Raw genomic sequence first — 17,333 nt, 5'->3', positions numbered from 1 at the left:
TTCCGGACCGGGTCAACCTTTGCTTGTCGCGCTCAAACACCTCTCCTTGCATGTCTACCAGCCATCCATCTCGCACCGCGTTTGACGAATCTTCTACCTCTTTTCAAAGACTCCCATTCACCCATGCATAGCCGTGCGTTTTACCCCAAAAGTCTTGAATGGATCTCCCATGGTCGTTCAGATTTCGGTAGAGCAGACTGATAGAGTCTTCCACAGCGCTAGAAGCACAAATCAAGACTGCAGTTAAATATGAAGACACAAAGTCACGTCCTCCGCCCTCGCGCTCCCACGCCATCCCTTTCTTTGATCAGTCAGTCAGTCAAGCAAACCGTCACGCTGTCAATTACAATACACAGGCGCCCCACCCCACCGACCCAACCGCTTGCATACTTACTCACCCACACACCCGACATTCCAAGCAATCAATCAATCAATCAATCAATCAATCAATCAATCAATCAGTCAGTCAGTCAGCCAGTCAATCAGTCGGGCGCAGCATGCTCTGACACGCGCGGTTTGACCGGGTCGGCTCCGGCGTGGTGGTGGTGTCTTGTGGTTTCGGTTGCCCCTCGCCCGCAGCACATCAGACGACGCCCGTCCCACCGTCGCAAGACGTCAGTTCAGCGTCGCATCGCATTCCTTTCCTTCCTTCCTTGTGAAACGCGGAAAGGTGAAACGCAAAATGCGAGCGAGGTGCATACATGCACACGGAGGTTATCGCGGGGGGGGGGGGGGGGGGGGGGGGGGGGGGGGGATGGCAGACGCGCATTGCGTGCTCTTGCTGCTGTTGTCGGATGTGGCTGTTGTGCGCACGTGGGTGGATGGGTGGATGATGTGGTGTTGCTCACCACCTTCCCAGCTCGCCATACTGACTATGCCTTGCCTGGCCATGCTGCCCCATATGCATACGTACCAGACGCCTAGGTTCCCTTCCTCCCTCCACTTCAGGTTCCGTCGTCTGACAGGCACATTACACGCGCACGAATGCTCCCGACGGACAGACGGACGCACGCACGCACGCACAACCGCCTGAGGGATTTCCTCAGTACAGTTGACAAGTGAAACGAGTGACAGACAGATGAGATGGAGAGGAGAGGCATGGATGAATGGATTGGTGGGTGGGTGCGAAACGGTGTGGACTACTGAGAGCCGGGGGTCAATGGTCAATGGTGAGGAGCTTGTCATGTCACTAGGAGACGGAGGAGAGGGAGGGAGCATCCGTGCGTCTCCCCAGTCCATGATATGTGGTAGCCAGGAAGCATTCGTGCTTGGCAGAACTTGAGTATTCCAGCCTCTCAAGGCCGAGGAGTAGAGAGTACCAGGGAGCATTCGTACGTGTGGTTGCTTCACCAGGAAGCAGCAATACCACAAGCAGTCAATCAACCGTTGACGAGAGTACTCCCACCAAACACACAGCAAAGCAGTCTCACACCAACAAAAACAATAGTAGTGTCTAAACCTTTTTCATAATTTTGATGGAAGCATGGTCGACTCGACTCGACCAACGACGCCCAAAAAACAACCCATCTAAATACAAGATGAAAAAACCCCTCGAATCAAATCCGGCAGGGTACCGCGCGCCGACTCCAGCAGAGGAAAAAGATCTGACGGCAAGAAGGAGCAGAAAAGGACTGGTAGACGAGATGTGGAACAGTCAAGGAAATGGAATTGAAAAGACTCGCTGAATCGCTTGCTTGCTGTCTTGCTCATCGTGCCAACAGTACTATTCCCTGTGCGCCAATTTGGACCACCCTCTTTGACACTTCTTCGATCGCGTCATCCTATAAAAGCATCAAGAAGCATCGGCTCCTCTTCCCAGCTCAATACCAAGACTGACGAGCAAGCGAGATAACAAGACGCGCCAACGCTTTTGGCAAAAAGGTTGCAGGAGGGAGAAATTCGGGTGGATCGCGGTTCAGTAGGACGGTAGTAGGTAGATTGGGACAAGCAGCGTATTATCGTACGTGTCGATAGAGAGCTTTTGATTTACTGTTGCTGCTCCTTTTGCGAGACCTGTTGCTGCTGCTTGTTCTTGGCCGCCTCGCGCTCCTTCATCTTGCGCTCTTCGGCCTCGACCATTTCTGCCAGCCAGCTCGTTAGCCCCTTGTCTTTCTTGTTGACGGCGTAATGGGCGTGACTTACCTCTCCACATGTCCTCGCCCTGGTATCTCTCGTGGTGAATCTTCTTCTCGACGTAGTGCGAGTGAGTCGGATCGTTAGGGTCGAGCACCTTAACCGTCTCCCAGCGGCCCTTGCCCTGATTGGCGTCATTGGCCTCGAGGGCAAAGCTGGCCAGCAGCACGGCGAGCGTCAGGCCCTGCGCCCACACACGGGCCTGCACAATCTTCTGCGCCGTCGAGAGGTACGGGTTGCGGGCGACGATGGCAAACGACCCGGCCATGGACGCCACCCATCCGCCAAATACGATCGAGTAGCGGTTCTCCGCCGCCCACTCCTTGGCCCGCGTCACGCCGTCCTTGTTGGCTGCCAGCAGCTCCGCCTGCGCCTTTTCTTCCTCCTCCAGCTGCTTTTTGAGCGGGTTCGTTTCGATGTCGTAGCGTCGCGATGCGTTGTCGGCTTGGATGATTGCTGCCGAGAGACACGTCTGTCAGTCGTCTGTGGGGCGGGAGAGGGGGTTTGGGCTAATGACGTACCGGCAAATGATCCACCAGATGTGAGCAGGAATGCCTTGAACGGAAGCGACAGTTGCCGGAAGATGGGGAATCTCCTGGAGGCTGCCCACACGCCGACCGAACTGGCCACCAGACCGACGGCGCCTCCCATCAGACCTCCCTTGACCGTGGCACTGTCGTTGTCAGCGTCGCTGTTCTCTTTGACTGCTGCGCCGCAGAGGCGCCTGTTTTGCGAGTCGCCCTCTCGACTCGGCGGAAAGATGATGGCGTGAGACTTACTTGTAGTGAGCCTGTTCCTCTTCGGGCGTGAGAATCTTCATGGTTGTCGTAGCGGTAGCGCGTTATGTGTATTGAGGTACCGAGCAAGTGAGGTCTCGCGACAGCAATGGTTCGGCGGATTACAAAGGATCAATGGGGGGGCGGTGAAGCAGGTGATGGTGAAGAATTGGTTAGGTTTGGGGGGAAAAGTCGTTCGATTTGTAGAGTTGGCAGCGGGGAAAAAATGGTCAGACGAGGGGGAGGATCTTTTTTTTTAAAAAAAAAAGTAGTCGAGCGGCGATTGCGCAGACGGAGAGTGACGAAAGTTGAAGCTAAATGGACTGGCTGGCTGCCGCCGCGGAGACTGCCCGACTGACTCTTGCATGACGTCGGCAGGCTTTTGCCGTTTCTAAACACCTCGCAGCACGCACGCACTATCCAGGCCCTTCTTTGCTGACACACACACACACACACACACACACACACACACACACACACACGACGAGCAGAAGCAGCAGCGGCCCGCCGTCCGGCAGCACGCCATCAGACGTGCCCCTTGCACAGGGCGTCTAGCCTTTGATATCATCACCCCATTTTGGCCTGAGAGGGGGAGCTGCCGTGGGACAGACAGCGGGCAGATATGTAACGTTCCTCCCTCTCCCCGTCTCGATCCTTCAGATGTCCATGAATCCACACGAGAATATGGCTCTATAACCATGCCATTCACGAAACACACAACAAGTCACTACCCATTGTTTACAATACTGTCTGTATACATGTTGCTCACCTGCCAATCCGGGACGCCTCTTCCGAGGAACGGCCCGGCCGCGAATCGGTGCCGAAGATGCCGAAGATGCCGCAATCAAGCTGCCCCCTTCCACTTCCCCCACAGTCTTCCTTGCCCAGTCTGCCCTGCCGCGACCACAAACTCTCCCCGTGCCGCATCTCCCGCCTCTCCCGGTTCGCGCCGACGTTTGGCTTCGTTGCATACCCCGTCGACAAAATCATTTTCCATCTTGTCGCACCGTCTGGCTGGTCTGTGACCCGTCGCATGTCGCTGGCACACCGGGCGATGGCGGGTGAGGTGAGTTGTTGCTGACTGACTGACATACCTAGACGAGAAAACAGATGGTCTTTGGCCTTGACTTGCTTGCTTGCTTGCCTGCTTACCCCAGTGCTTCTCCGACGTGGCGCATGCTTCTTGGTATAGACTGACGGACGGATCAGACGGCAGAATGCTTCCCAGTCGTCGACATTCGATTGCTGTTGCTCCAACAATTGTCTCGAGTGACTCCCGTCGCATGGGAAGCAGGTTCGTGGCTTGGACAACGGGAAAAATTCGGGGGAGAGGCATTGCGGAGAATAAAGCATTTGGCAACGCTGACGAGGCCGATGATGCTCGAGGTGCCCCCCCCCCCCCCCCCCCCCCCCCCCCCCCTTCCCCCGCATCTATATATGCTGCGCATGGCCAACGGCATCGCCGGAGGGTAGATCCGCCCATGTTCTCCACATCAGATTCCCTAGACCAGGCGAGACTCGATGAGGAGAGTTCGGTGGGTGTCATCGAGAAGTGACATGTTTTGTCCGCCAATGTGCTCCACATCAGATACCTGAGATGAGGCGATATTCGACGAGGAACGCTCGGTGCGTGTCGTCAAGAGGTAACAACAGGTCTTGTCCCCCCCGGCCGCGTCCAGAGAGCATTCTTCTGCCGTCACACACTCTCTCTACCACGGTACCGCTCAAGGAGCAGTCATTATTCACAGCCGCCATGTAAATTCAGGGGTCGTTATCGTCTGACACCCACTGTGATGTCATCATCAAACATCCATCACGTAGACCAAGCCTGTTGTGATTCGTCCATTCCATTTACTTCCAGGTAGCTACGGACCGTCCCAGCTACTCCCCAGACCTCGATGCTCCGATAAACATTACACAGCTATTCCGTCAAATGTCATCCATTAGCAAAATGCAATACCAGCAAAATGGGGCGCCGTCGTCAAGTCGTTGTAGAAAGACCAAGCTCCACGCTCAAGGCAGCATGTAGCCCTCGCCAGAGTTCACCTTGTTCTTGTTGGTGTAGAGCCTGAGGCTGTCTGCCAGGGCCGGATCAACCTTGCCCTTCTTTACAACGGCCGCCTTGACCCTGACCCCACTGTCTGCCGCTCCTTGTCCTTCATAGCTTCCGGTGCCCGCCACACAGCTACTGATGGTGCCCCACTTGCTGTCTGCGGCAGCCTTCCAGATGGCCGTCACGTCCAGTGTCATCTCGGCCGTGTAAAAGATGCGGCAATCGGCCTCTTCGTACACAAATTGGAGCGGCGTTCCTGTTTCGTCGCCTTCACGGATGCCGTCCCGGACGTTGACGTTGGAAGTGTACGCCGCGCGGTTGAGCGGGACGTACGAGTTGTAGTTCTCCTGGAAAGACTGGTTCCATTTGACCTGCTCATCGTCATTTGCCAGCTCGTAGGCCTCGCGAACCCAGTACTTGATGTCCTGCCAGTAAAAGTTGTTGGTTCCCTTGACACCTCCGACTGCCTGCATGGCCCCATATTGCGAGCGGCCTCCAAGGGCAATGGTGGTCACGTTGCCTTGCTGACGCATCAGTTCAGAGAAGATGGTGCACGTAGATGCGCAGTATCCGTCGGTTAGGATGACAATGTCGGCAGCGTCGAATGGCTGGGTCGTCATGTTGGAGCGATTTTCGTAACCGCTGATTTGGATACCGCCGTTGATGATGTTCAACGGGTCCGACATGTTCCAGCGGATGATGGAGGTGAAGTTGTCATCTTGGTAGGCGTGCGGTCCAAACTTTTCGGGCCAAGATTCAAAGTTCTTGTAGTCGATGTCAACATCAGTGCGGTAGTTGAAGACGGATGGCACAATGTCTATCGTGGTAAGATTGCCCTCCACGGCGTCGATGGTACGAGGAATGTCTCTCGCAATCCATGAAAACTTTTGACCGATCAAGTCAAAGGCCTCGTGAGCACGGAAGCGGGTCGCCCCGTAAGGCAGAATGGACGGAAAGAGCTGCTTGAACAAGTCGTATCCGAGCAGAATCGCTCCACCGCCATTGGCACTGACGTCAATGATCAATTTGGTCTTGTTGGCTTTTTTTGCCTTGGCGATAAAGTTTGTCGAAATGCCTTGAAAATCCTCGAAGGAAATGGACGAGCCGGCAAAGGAAGGAAGAGCCAGGACAGCGACGTCAGAGTACTCGTCGTCGTCGATGTAGTAACCGGCAATGGAGTTGTCACGGGCAAATTCAATGGGCTCAGGGTAGCCAGGAGCCGGGGTTGAACGAGTGCGCTTGGACGAGGTCGTGTCGGCAGGTACCTTGACCTTGGCTTGAGCTTGGGCTTTTGCCAGAGCAGAGGCGGTGGCGTCAGAGTTGTAGTAAAAGTAGTGGTCCGCAAGAGCAGTTCCGTTTTCGACGTTTCGGAAGGAGACTTCAGATTTGGCAAAGTTTTCGTACGTGTGGGTGGAGCCATTGGCAAACGTTAGAGTGGTGTAGGCACCGGGGTAGACCCATCTACCACGTCCACCTCCAGAAAAGGTACCCGTTGCGCTTCCAGACTCGCCAAGCTGAACCTGAGCCAAGTTGTAAAAGACGTTGTTGTAGAGGGCGTCGCGATCTTGAAGAGAACCGAATTGACTCCAGTTTTCGAGGTAGGTGGCGAAATCGACGCCGTTGACTTTTGTAATGGCCGAAGGAGTGTATGTAGAGTTGGGAAACGAAGCGGCCAGAATATCAGTGTACACGAATGGCTTGGGAAGCTCTTTGCCGTCGTCGGAAATGGAGACAATGGCAACGGGCCTGCCCCAGGTGAAGACGCCACCGATTGAGTCGGGCACATAGACGAAGTGGCCGTCATGGGCGGATTGAAAGAGAAGGTAGAGGTCCCATCCAAAGTCGTATTCGCCCGAATAAGTATCGTTGCGCACCCTGGTCTCAATCTTGTCGAGCTCGGCCCAAACATCCCAAGCAGGCTGAACCTTTTCGACGTACTCGGCGGGAGGGTCTTTGAGGTAGGCAACAGTACTTTGCCAATTGATGTAGGGCCTGATGTCATTGAGGAGCTGAAGCGCAGAAGTCTTGTTCAATGGCACGCTCTGAATGCATTCGTAGGCGACGCCAGCGGGGACAGTGGGGGTAGCAGTGGCCGACTGTGCTCTGACGATGGAGCTGACCGAGGCGCATGGCGAGCCAACGCTGGCGCCAGTGGCATTTTGCCTGGGGTAGAGGACGACGGGATTGGCAAACGAAAGAAGGGCCAGTGACAGCGTCATGAGAAGAAGCAAAGGCAACTTCATATTGAAAGAGAAGAGAAGGGTCATAAAAGAGTGGGAGCGGAGGGCGCGTGAGCGGACTCCAGAAATTTAAAGAGAGAAGGGTGGAAGAGAGAGAGAGAGAGAGAGAGAGAGAGAGAGAGAGAGAGAGAGAGAGAGAGAGAGAGAGGTTGGAGGCAGAATAAAAGAGTATAGGGTAGTGGGCCATGATTACCGAAATCTGCAGTGACACTGGCGACGTGATGGCTGGCAGCCGCGTCCGTCCATCAAGGCACAGCGCCAGCCAGCGGTCTGGTGGCACGACCATGCCTCCTTGCGGCCAACACGACAGGAACAGGCAATGATTGCATGCTGAGACCTTGGGCAATTATCTGAGCTATCGCGTCTTGCTCCAGTCTTCTTTTACGCGCCCAAGAGGCCATGCATGTCAGCGGGCGGTGGGGTCTTTTCTTTCTTTCTTTCTCTCTCTCTCTCTCTCTTTCTTTCTTTTGTCCATGCCACCCACTCACTCTTTGACCAGCGTCACACGGCGGGGCAACAGAGCCGCCGGGCGGCTGGACCAGCCATGGCCCTGCAGGTCCGGAGGACATTGGATGTAGGTAGACGCTGTGTCTTGGTGTTGATGGTCCCTGTGCCTTGCTTGCTCGGCTCGGCTGTGGCGCCTCTTGGCCCCGTTTCAGGCCGTCTGCCGCCAGCCTGCGTCGACGTCCATCTTTTCCCCCATCCTCAGCCTCTTCATCTTCATCTTCTTCCTCCTCTTCTCCTTCTCATCTTCGTCTTTGCTTCTCATCTCCATCGCTGTAGTCATCCTGTCCGCTCTGCTAGCCAATGCCCCACTAAACGCCCCGCATCGCGCTCCGATCATCTCTCAGCCTTCATTCCTGGCCCCGACCCTGGCTCCACCAGAACGCGTGCTACTCCGCATTCTCTTCTCCAGCACCACCTTCGTTTGGATCCTGGTCGTCCTGCAGCTTACCGTACACGTCGGCGTTTGCTGTGCTTGCATGCCCCTCCTCTTTCCCGTCGCAAATTCGACTTGGCTCTCTGCACACCATCAAGAAATCATGCCTGCACAATTCATCTCTTTTTCCAAAATTCGTATTTCCAAAAGTCGAATCACAATGGCTCATAGCTGCGCTTTGCGGACTTGTGTGAGGTTCATGCTTGCCAAGATGTAGCGCGACCGTCCAGTGCTACCAAACACCAACCCACTCGGCCTTCAACGGCCGTTCTGGATAACGCATCACGTGTAGCTCCATGGCCGAAGTATTCAAACACGGCCCAACGGTCCACCCGCTGGCTCGATACCTCTGTCAATCTGGTTCTATGCTATCAATCGGCACTTCAGGTCGTCTCCAAGGCCACAAGAAGCCTTACCAATGGGACGGTGCCTCGTGGTCCTACTCCATTAGGTTCATGCCGTGCCCCCACCTACAGTAGTAGGTGCAGATGTATGGGATACTCCCAGGAACTACGCCTTGTTCCACCGGCCTAGCAGAACTTTTGGTCCAAACCCTTCAAGTCGTTGGAAGAACCCAACTACTCCTCTTATTGGCCAATGTCTCGTTGCGGGGTGAGCCCAATGGCACTTGTGAACCACGCCTCGAATGCATCACGAAAGATTTGTACGCCATCTGATGGCGAGGTTGCGGCCCGAGCCGTGATGTTGCAAAACAAACTCGCGCCGTGACCTTCCCAGTACGTCGCACAGTCGCAGTGGGTGTCAAAAGAACTGTGACCTCCCACCTTAGCGACTGAACCTGGCTCTAAATGCCAAAGCCACGCTTAGGAAGCATTCATCGTTCACAACAGCCACGCCTGGGGAGCATTCATGCACACGAAGGCTACCTTTTCATGAGCGTGCTACACCGCAGCTGCACTTGGGAGAGTTTCATTACTGTGCCATCTCAGCCACCTTCAACCGCCGAGAACATCAAATCGCTGCTGTTATTAAACTGGCTTGTCCATTTATGTGGAAAGACAAAGCTGTTAGAATGTGGAACGTTGCTTACCGACTCCCAATGATTTGAGTTGGGTAGAGCAGCGACGAAACTGACGATGCTTGTGCGTATCTCTTTTTTCGGCCCTCCAACACGGCAAATCCTGTATCAGCAAACAGGACAACCCACACTTCTACCCACTGTAACGTGCTACACCCAAATCCAATCCAGAGCTTGGATTCGCCTTCTTTCATTCCACTTCGGCATTAGCCTTGGAGCTAACCAGAACGACAGCACCGCGCTCTTCATTCCGTCTCGTCGGCCTCTTCTGATCAACCTTGTAGCGCCATTCCTCGCCAAATTCAACCGTCATCCAAATCAAGGCCGGGCTGGGAATATAATACGCGCCAATGCCAACCCGATCAATGGCAGGCAGACAAACAGCGCTGGCAAGGGCAGCAGCCAAGTACCGCGCAACGTAATTGCCCGCAACGACTTCTGCACTGCGCGACTGAAAAACGTCGAAGCAGTAGGTGTTGAGGCTGGGGAAACTCAAGAGCTCGGCGACGCCCTGCACGAACATGACGACGACGGGCAGCGCCACAGTGGCAGCAAGGAAAAGGGGTGGAGATAAAGCAAGACGTGAGCCGTGAGAGAGCATTGCATCGCCACTTTTAACAATGACGATCTCCAAACCGCCTCCGAGTCGTTTGCCCGGGCCATGGATGGAGAGGAGAAACAAGACTGCAGCAGCGTCCGTCGTCCGTCCTGCAGGCCGCCGCCATGCCATGCCGCGTCGTGGCCGTGCCCGCGGCCGCGGAGGCTCCGTCTGCTGGGCACGTAGTAGTAGGAGTAGTAGCAACAACAGAACAACTACCCACTATCCATTGCCACCCCTACTCGCGCACAACCTCTTCGGCATTTCGACCTTCGGCATTTCAAAAGTCCTCTTCGCCCTTCTCGACTGCATGCTCGGCCAAATCGTCGCATTCTTCGCACCACAGACACACAAATCGCACTTACCGGTTCATCTTGGCTGCCACACATCCATCCGTCCAACCCCGGCCGAGAGCAAGCTCTGTGACCGTAGCTACCGCGCACTGGGAGCATTCGTGGACGGTAGCTACAGCAGCGCGGACAGACACTGAGAGCATTTATGGATCGTAGCTGCCGCTTGTTTCTCCACGAAGCTAAAACGGTGTCTTTTCTCGAATCAAAACAGATGCGGATGCGAGATTCGATGCTCCGCGTCCAATTGATCTTCTTTTGCACTCACCGTTATCTGATCTGATGGCGGTGGCTAATCATGTGATTGAAGACGATGTGAATAGAAAGCGAATAAGTGTAAGAAAGCGAATAAGTGTAAGAAAGCGAATAAGTGTAAGAAAGCGAATAGGTGTAAGAAAGCGAATAGGTGTAAGAAAGCCGGTCCCTAATCGCAAGCGTAATGACAGACAAATGCTCCCTACGTGACTCGAGGTCACTGGCCAAGCTGTTGCGGTACATTGGCTCGCAACAAGGGCCAGTCAAGGTCCGTTAAGCGAATTTGGAAAAGAGAGGCCAGCGATTGGAGGATGGGCGCGAGTAACATCAAATATGCAATCGATGCGTTCCTGCCGTTCTTCTGCGTCGTGGATGGATAAATTGAAATGGCGGGAGGTGTGCGGAAGAGGATTGGCGGATTCGACCTACTGCAATTCGACTGTCAAGACGCTTCCATCTAGCATGAGAGTGGCAAGTCGTTATGCAACCCTGTCCGCCTTGTGCACCCACCTCCACTTTTTGACAATTGGCAAGGCGAAGAGACGGGCGGATCGGATCCTGCACCCCCGTCACTATTTCGGCGTCAGATGCTCCGTGGGATAATTTCCGTTAGCCAACACCTGACTTGAACAGCGGTGTATGCGAATTGGTAGTCGGCAAGAAATTTCGGCCTCGGAGACAAAGTATTCGTCACAGACGGAGAAAAGTAAATGGCGAGAGCGACTTGAAATTACAGGCTACGAAACGCCAATGACCTTCCTCATACCAAGTTGCCCCTCAGCTCTTGCTCTCTTTCGATGGCTTCAAAAAGGCTCTTGAAGTTTCCGGCACCGAAGCCGTCAAAGTTGCGCCTCTGGATGATTTCGATAAACACAGTGGGCCGGTCCATAAGGTGCTTGGTGAAGAGCTGCAGCAAGTAGCCTCCCTCATCAAAGTCGATCAAAATGTCCAGCTCTTGGATCTTGTCAAAGTCCTCTTGCAGCTGCCATTTGTTGGCATTCGCGGTACGCGCCAAACGCTCGCGCATGGACGTGTAGTAGGTATCTGGTACCTTGATGAATTCGACACCGCGCTGCTTGAGGGCTGTGATGGCTGCAATGATGTCATGGGTGCGCAAAGCAATATGCTGCACGCCTGGGCCGTCGTTGAAGTTAATGTACTCCTCGATCTGGGATTGCTTCTTGCCCGTGGCGGGCTCGTTGATTGGCATCTTCACAACTTCATTGGGCGAGGCCATGACGATGGACTTTAATGCAGAGTAATCACTGGTCGACGTTAATGCGCGCGCAGTAGCGGAAAAGAGTTGGCAAACTCACGTGCAAATGTCCTTGTCGTCAACGCTCCAGAAACGATGGAAACCAAGGACCTGTTCATAATAGTTGCAGGCATCCTCCATTTCGTCCCAATCTTGATTGCCCACACAGTGGTCGACCGCTTCCAGGTCAACACTTGGCAAAAATTTCGAGATGGGATCACGCGTGGTCTCTGCTCGGTAGCCGGGAAGGAAGACCCCTCTGTAATTCCGCGTCCCGATAAGGGTGTGGGTGGTGTCGCCGTACGTGGTGATAGTTGCCATGCGGACAGCGCCCTCTTTGTCACTCATCGTGTATGGAGCAGCAATGCTGACTGCCCCATTGGCAATTGCGTGCTCGTATACAGCATCAACCGAGTCCACTTCAAAAGTGACATCTAAACTACTATTAGCTTGTTCCATGAAAATTTCGCAAATCAGGCACCAACTCTTACCTTTGACGGCATCACCATGTTTTGCTTGGTGAGCGTGAAGCTCCTCAACCAGCTTCGCTTCTCTTTCATCAATCTCGGCCACTTTGCCGCAACCTTGGACGCTTCGCAAAGGACTGGACAGCACAAAAGTGACTTTGCCATTTCTCACCACGTGCGAGGCCATGCCACGCGAGCCAGTTTCGAGGCCCTTGTATGCAACTCTTTCAAAGCCCATGCGCGTCACATAGTATGCAGCCGCTTGCTTTGCGTTGCCAACATACCAGTGGACCGAATGGTATCCTTGGTAGTTGGACAGAGAGTCGTGCTCTGTTGGCAGAGCCATTGGTGCCATGTTTGAAAATCGAGTAGGCACAGGAACCGCAAGAAGGGGAGAGATTTTTCTTGTCCGGAAAAGAGCAAATGTGTGGGAACAAGTTTGTAGTTTCAAATTCAGGTCGTTCCACGAGATGTGGAAATATTACTGATCCTAATCACAGGTGCAGCGCGTCCTCCACGTAGTGCTGATGCCGGAAATCCGCTTTGGGCCGATTCCTGCCGCTGACGCGCCAGGCTAGATGAGGAGCTCAGTAGAGACCAAGGCTCGGTGCCAAAAGACGTGGCACAATGGGTCACCGCGAACCGGGCCTTGGATGCTTCTTACTGCTGTCCTCCATAGACGCTCAAATACTCCTGAGTACTCTGCTATCAGGGGACATGAACGTTCCTTCCAGATCATCTGTCCGCGTGTTTGAATGCTCCCAGCTTGCGCTCCACCGCGCTCCTAACATTTGTTGTGTGTGCCACGACTTTTGTCACCAAGCCTCGGACAATAGAGATGGCGCAGGAATAGCCATCACGTGCCTCGGCTTCAGTCGGCTCAGCGCGATGCGGTACCTCGAAACTGACTTTTGACGTGCCCCAGATTCCATATTTTGGCGCGATGTGACCGGCTGCGGGGAGGCGAGGACCCAAGTTCGAGGCGTTCAGGTAGGTCGAGCTAACCCACAAGTTTGCTTTGGTAGAATAAGACCCGTCTCCTGTCAACTCCTCCTACCCGCAAACTCCCCAAATCTTCGTCTTCAAAATGACGGAAGTCAACAACACCCTTTCTTCCAATGATGCCAAAGTGCTTTCAGCCATCTTTGACCCAGAATCCTCTCTCTCAGCATCCGTCAAAATAAAAGGCGACTGTCAAAAGCTTCCGCACATTTCCGACGAACTCTTACCTTCACTACAAGCGACAGAACGAGAGGCAATCCGTCCATTGGGAACTTCGACACGACCGGAAACGAAGGATCTCAAGACTGCAATCGAGTCTTTGAATCTTCTGATCACGACAAATCCTCAGTATGCTTCAGCGTACGTGAATCGCGCACAAGCACTTCGGCTTTTGATTGACGATGGGGGGAACTTTTTCCATGCTGGTAACCTAGATGTTACAAGTGCGCTATTTGCGGACCTGGCCCAATGTATCCATCTCTTGTCTCCAAGGTCCCCACAGGATACGGTCTCTCCTCTGCAAGCCCGTCTCTTGGCCACGTCTCATAGCCATCGGGGATATCTTTTTTTAAAGGCAGCAAAAGTGGCAGGAGGAAGCAGATTAGAGGTTGGCCCAGATGAGGTAAAGGGCAAAGACCGAGACGAGTTGGAAGAAAGAGCAAGTCGAGAATTTTACGTCGGCGGAATGTACGGAGATAAAATGGCCAAGCAGCTGGCAGTAAAGACGAATCCGTATGCCAGACTATGCGGAGCAATCGTCAAGCAAGCTTTGAGGCAGGAAGGCGAACAGGCGAGCAGGTAGTTGAATGCAACCCAGTTCAGTCTATGTGGCATGTCTGGTTGATTCTAATGCCGTATTTGACTGGAGCTTGAATGCTTCAAAGGTTGACTTCTTCTGTGCCTGCATGCTTCATAACACCATGATCAGAGAACTTGAACGCCTCATGTCCATATGGTAGCCGAGCGCATGAAGCCTCCCTATCGCAGGGATCGGGCAGGCAATTTACGTTTTGGCCTGCGAATATTTCCGGGCATCTGTGCTACTCAGTCTTCAAAGTGTGAGTTGACGTGGTGTGCCACAGCAGTCTCGTCGCCTTCGAATTGGTGGCACACAGGACAGACTTGAACGGCAGAGTTGAGATTTGGAGATTCAAAAGACCCGCGCTGACTAGGGACCTGAGATTCTTCAAGCAAAGGATGTCCTGGAGGAAGAAGGTCTCCAAGACTGTATCCCGAGGGTGGTGCGTTGAGCTCCTCTTCCTCTCTGACATCGCGGTATCTGATCTGGAAGCGTGATCTTGTTGACGCGTTGCCACTCTGACTGGACTCTCCATTCCTGCCCAAATCGCTCAGCCCTTGCGATCCATCTCTTGCTTCAGCCTCTGTCGCGAGGCGCTGCACGCGGCCAACTCGACCATCGACGAGTCGAACTTTGATTCCTCTGGGGTGATCGCCACGCGTCAAAACTTCAGAAATTATTCCCTGAACTTGGCGACCGGTGGGCTGGTCAACTTTGAGAATGATTGAAACGTGTGCGCCCGTGACGACTTGGTTTATGCTTGGAACTCGTCCGCCGGTTGGAGGACATGTACGGCCGCCTCGACCCCTTCCTCTGCCTCTGCCGCCACGCTGTCGGGCCTGATGCGGCGGACGATCGTTGGTCTGGAATGTCATGAGTTCAGGTGCGTCGAGATGGCCGGGGTAGAGTTGGTGTTGGAAAGCCTGGAGGGACAAATTTCAAGAGTTGACGGGAGCTGGGTGGAAAAAGGGCAGGTCGTGCCGAGTTCCCCCGCGTTGGCAGCGCTCATCGGATTTCGGCCGCCGACGCGGAAACTTGACCTTCTCTCCCCACGGAAGTTGTATCCCACTTTTGCCGATCGAGCATTGCGCCATCCAATCACCGATATGCAATTGTACGCAGAGTCGCTGACGTTTCGACCGAGTCCTGTAGACTTTCCGACCTTGATGCCGCGTCTTGGATCGATTTGACCTCGTTGCTGTCTCGTAGCAGCGTCTGGCGCTTCTTGAATTACTGCGCTTGTTCCCAGCTTTTATCGTTTGTTGATACAGTCTGTGTTGCTTACAATGGCCAAAGTCTACAGCTATGACGAAGGTTAGTCGATCATCGGCGAATGTGCATCAAGCGCTCACACCTAGCAGTCTCCAAACACAACACCCCAGAAAGCTGTTGGGTTGTTCTCTACGGAAACGTGTACGATGTGACGTCCTTTCTCCCCGAACATCCAGGCGGCCCAAGGATCATCCTCTCTCTTGCTGGCAAAGACGCGACGGAAGAATACGACCCAATCCACCCTCCAGGCATACTCGAGGAGAGCCTCCCGGCGGAAGCGAAGCTAGGGAAACTCGATGAATCTACACTGCCGTCGGAGGAGAAATCTCCTGCGCAGGAGCAATCAAGTGAACCAGAGGGTCCACCTGACTTGGAATCACTGCTCAACCTCGACGACATTGAAGAGGTTGCTACCAAGCAGATTAGCCACAAGGCGTGGGCATATTACTACTCTGCGAGTGATGACTTGCACTCCAAGCAGTTGAACAATACAGCATACCGTCAAATACTACTGCGACCGCGCGTTTTTGTTGACTGCACGAACTGCGACACCAGTACAACACTCCTTGGCAACAAGGTCAACATTCCCATCTATGTATCCCCGGCCGCCATGGCACGACTCGCGCACCCGGACGGCGAATGGGGCATTGCGCAGGCCTGTGCCAAGTTCGGCGCGTTGCAACTGATCTCAAACAATGCATCCATGACACCAGAGCAAATAGTCAAAGACGCCGGTCCGGAGCAGTCATTCGGATGGCAACTATACGTGCAGACGGACCGGAAAAAGAGTGAAACCATGCTTGCCCGGATCGCCAAGCTGCCGCAAATCAAATTCATCTGCCTGACCCTCGATGCTCCGGTTCCAGGCAAGCGTGAACACGACGAAAAGTCCAAGAACGTAGGATCCAACCTGCCCGTACGCTCTGCCGTTCAGGATGGTTCGTCCTCGTCCACGAGCCCGAATCCCAAGGCCGCAACTGCGGGACAAGCCAAGGAGGGTGGGGAGAGCTCAGGCGGCGTTGGAAAGGCGTTGTTCATGGGCACCGCTCCGGATCTCACGTGGAAGACCACGCTGCCCTGGCTGGCCAAGCATACCAAACTACCGATCGTTCTCAAGGGACTACAGACACACGAGGATGCGTACCTCGCCTCCTTGTATGATCCTCAGATCAAAGGCATCATCCTCTCCAATCATGGCGGCAGAGCGATGGACACGGCACCCCCGGCCGTGCACACCCTGCTCGAGATTCGGAAGTACTGCCCAGAAGTCTTTGATAAGATTGAAGTCTGGGTAGATGGAGGCATCAAGCGCGGCACCGACGTTGTCAAAGCGCTCGCCCTAGGTGCAAAAGGTGTCGGTGTTGGTCGCGCTGCACTCTTTGGACTTGGAGCGAGTGGCAAGGAGGGCGTTGCCCGTGTTTTGGAGAGTAGGTCGAGTCCAGACAAAAGAACTCGCGAGGAGCGAGCACTGACGTTGCAAATAGTCCTGAAAGCGGAGACCGAGACGGCAATGAGATTGCTTGGTGTTGAGAGGGTTGATCAACTCGGATTGCAACACGTGAGTAACCCAAAAATGCTCCAACACCTCAAACACTGACGTTCAGCTTCCAGGTGAACACTCGCGCTATCGAAAGGGACATATACAACGGACCAGCAAACCTAGATAAGCCCAATTTGTGGCAAAATTTCAGGTCAAAGCTGTAGAGGCCGGACAGTAGACTCGAGACGGAGAGAGAGATTCAAGAGATACAATTGATAGAAAAGAAGAGATCTCCTTCTTTCCTTTTTCACACGCTTCAAGACAGCATGAATCTAGTAAATCCCGCCAGAATTTGGGTCATCCCGTCCATCCAATCGTACAATTTAACAATCTCCTCCGAATGCCATGCAGCTAGCCGACGAGAAGACAACGGTATCGGACGCCACAGTGGTTGTCACAAAGGCGCATCCAGGGAGCATCCATACGTCAGCTCAGGTATCTACCGAGCATCCATTTATCACCTCAAGTGCACCTAAGGAGCTGCCATTTCCGACACCCTCTATGAGGCCGTTGGTCTGAGTCAAATCACACGACACGCTCCGTTGGCCGCATCCTTCTTCTCCCTCGCCCTCGCGCTCCCAATCCCCCAACCCACCCATCCATCCATCATCCAC

At 54.0% G+C, this 17,333-nt stretch overlaps 9 protein-coding genes across 9 annotated transcripts; 4 read left to right on the top strand and 5 right to left on the bottom strand.

The window, feature by feature from the left end:
• Window positions 1–1,986: 1,986 nt before the first annotated feature.
• On the bottom strand, window positions 1,987–2,953 carry IWZ02DRAFT_435607 (uncharacterized protein; the record flags this gene model as incomplete). The annotated part of the gene is made up of 4 exons (XM_066766455.1): window positions 1,987–2,081; window positions 2,143–2,589; window positions 2,655–2,857; window positions 2,913–2,953. 4 exons carry the CDS (start codon window positions 2,951–2,953, stop codon window positions 1,987–1,989), a joined length of 786 nt encoding a protein of 261 aa, XP_066619983.1.
• A 1,710-nt stretch (window positions 2,954–4,663) lies between these two features.
• Window positions 4,664–7,313, bottom strand: IWZ02DRAFT_459128 (peptidase S41 family protein). The gene has a single exon (XM_066768065.1). The coding sequence runs from the start codon at window positions 7,227–7,229 to the stop codon at window positions 4,923–4,925; it is 2,307 nt and encodes a 768-aa protein (XP_066619982.1). The 5' UTR covers window positions 7,230–7,313; the 3' UTR covers window positions 4,664–4,922.
• A 104-nt stretch (window positions 7,314–7,417) lies between these two features.
• IWZ02DRAFT_57342 (uncharacterized protein) lies at window positions 7,418–8,632 on the top strand. The gene has a single exon (XM_066770911.1). It carries the CDS (start codon window positions 7,606–7,608, stop codon window positions 8,311–8,313), a length of 708 nt encoding a protein of 235 aa, XP_066619981.1. The 5' UTR covers window positions 7,418–7,605; the 3' UTR covers window positions 8,314–8,632.
• A 739-nt stretch (window positions 8,633–9,371) lies between these two features.
• IWZ02DRAFT_493028 (uncharacterized protein) lies at window positions 9,372–9,704 on the bottom strand (the record flags this gene model as incomplete). Its single annotated transcript, XM_066769893.1, has 1 exon — window positions 9,372–9,704. The coding sequence occupies one exon, from the start codon at window positions 9,702–9,704 to the stop codon at window positions 9,372–9,374; it is 333 nt and encodes a 110-aa protein (XP_066619980.1).
• A 1,361-nt stretch (window positions 9,705–11,065) lies between these two features.
• Window positions 11,066–12,572, bottom strand: IWZ02DRAFT_57356 (Glyoxalase/Bleomycin resistance protein/Dihydroxybiphenyl dioxygenase). The gene is made up of 3 exons (XM_066770913.1): window positions 12,131–12,572; window positions 11,701–12,073; window positions 11,066–11,649 (listed from the first exon to the last, which is right to left on the bottom strand). The coding sequence occupies exons 1-3, from the start codon at window positions 12,459–12,461 to the stop codon at window positions 11,145–11,147; spliced, it is 1,209 nt and encodes a 402-aa protein (XP_066619979.1). The 5' UTR covers window positions 12,462–12,572; the 3' UTR covers window positions 11,066–11,144.
• Window positions 12,573–12,597: 25 nt separating this feature from the next.
• IWZ02DRAFT_57348 (uncharacterized protein) lies at window positions 12,598–13,107 on the top strand. The gene has a single exon (XM_066770912.1). It carries the CDS (start codon window positions 12,734–12,736, stop codon window positions 13,019–13,021), a length of 288 nt encoding a protein of 95 aa, XP_066619978.1. The 5' UTR covers window positions 12,598–12,733; the 3' UTR covers window positions 13,022–13,107.
• Window positions 13,028–14,031, top strand: IWZ02DRAFT_57336 (uncharacterized protein). Its single transcript, XM_066770910.1, has one exon. It carries the CDS (start codon window positions 13,194–13,196, stop codon window positions 13,908–13,910), a length of 717 nt encoding a protein of 238 aa, XP_066619977.1. The 5' UTR covers window positions 13,028–13,193; the 3' UTR covers window positions 13,911–14,031.
• A 121-nt stretch (window positions 14,032–14,152) lies between these two features.
• Window positions 14,153–14,782, bottom strand: IWZ02DRAFT_471256 (uncharacterized protein; the record flags this gene model as incomplete). The annotated part of the gene is made up of 2 exons (XM_066768854.1): window positions 14,153–14,673; window positions 14,713–14,782. The coding sequence occupies 2 exons, from the start codon at window positions 14,780–14,782 to the stop codon at window positions 14,153–14,155; spliced, it is 591 nt and encodes a 196-aa protein (XP_066619976.1).
• A 189-nt stretch (window positions 14,783–14,971) lies between these two features.
• IWZ02DRAFT_459126 (FMN-dependent dehydrogenase-domain-containing protein) lies at window positions 14,972–17,327 on the top strand. The gene is made up of 4 exons (XM_066768064.1): window positions 14,972–15,221; window positions 15,269–16,606; window positions 16,664–16,737; window positions 16,791–17,327. The coding sequence occupies exons 1-4, from the start codon at window positions 15,194–15,196 to the stop codon at window positions 16,881–16,883; spliced, it is 1,533 nt and encodes a 510-aa protein (XP_066619975.1). The 5' UTR covers window positions 14,972–15,193; the 3' UTR covers window positions 16,884–17,327.
• The last annotated feature ends 6 nt before the right edge of the window (window positions 17,328–17,333 follow it).

This window comes from Phyllosticta citriasiana (assembly GCF_038021145.1).
Source record: "Phyllosticta citriasiana strain CBS 120426 chromosome Unknown IWZ02scaffold_12, whole genome shotgun sequence".
NCBI lineage: Eukaryota > Fungi > Ascomycota > Dothideomycetes > Botryosphaeriales > Phyllostictaceae > Phyllosticta > Phyllosticta citriasiana.
This window is presented reverse-complemented; position numbering and strand designations above follow the sequence as displayed.

Excerpts from the sequence above, each read along its gene's own strand:
- IWZ02DRAFT_459128 (XM_066768065.1), bottom strand. The coding sequence starts at position 7,229 with ATGACCCTTCTCTTCTCTTTCAATATGAAGTTGCCTTTGCTTCTTCTC.
- IWZ02DRAFT_57342 (XM_066770911.1), top strand. The coding sequence starts at position 7,606 with ATGTCAGCGGGCGGTGGGGTCTTTTCTTTCTTTCTTTCTCTCTCTCTC.
- IWZ02DRAFT_57356 (XM_066770913.1), bottom strand. The coding sequence starts at position 12,461 with ATGGCACCAATGGCTCTGCCAACAGAGCACGACTCTCTGTCCAACTAC. Across the intron at positions 12,074-12,130 it reads ACATGGTGATGCCGTCAAAG|ATGTCACTTTTGAAGTGGAC; the intron begins GTAAGAGTTGGT and ends ATAGTAGTTTAG. Across the intron at positions 11,650-11,700 it reads GACGACAAGGACATTTGCAC|TGATTACTCTGCATTAAAGT; the intron begins GTGAGTTTGCCA and ends AACGTCGACCAG.
- IWZ02DRAFT_57348 (XM_066770912.1), top strand. The coding sequence starts at position 12,734 with ATGGGTCACCGCGAACCGGGCCTTGGATGCTTCTTACTGCTGTCCTCC.
- IWZ02DRAFT_57336 (XM_066770910.1), top strand. The coding sequence starts at position 13,194 with ATGACGGAAGTCAACAACACCCTTTCTTCCAATGATGCCAAAGTGCTT.
- IWZ02DRAFT_459126 (XM_066768064.1), top strand. The coding sequence starts at position 15,194 with ATGGCCAAAGTCTACAGCTATGACGAAG. Across the intron at positions 15,222-15,268 it reads AGTCTACAGCTATGACGAAG|TCTCCAAACACAACACCCCA; the intron begins GTTAGTCGATCA and ends CACACCTAGCAG. Across the intron at positions 16,738-16,790 it reads ATCAACTCGGATTGCAACAC|GTGAACACTCGCGCTATCGA; the intron begins GTGAGTAACCCA and ends TTCAGCTTCCAG.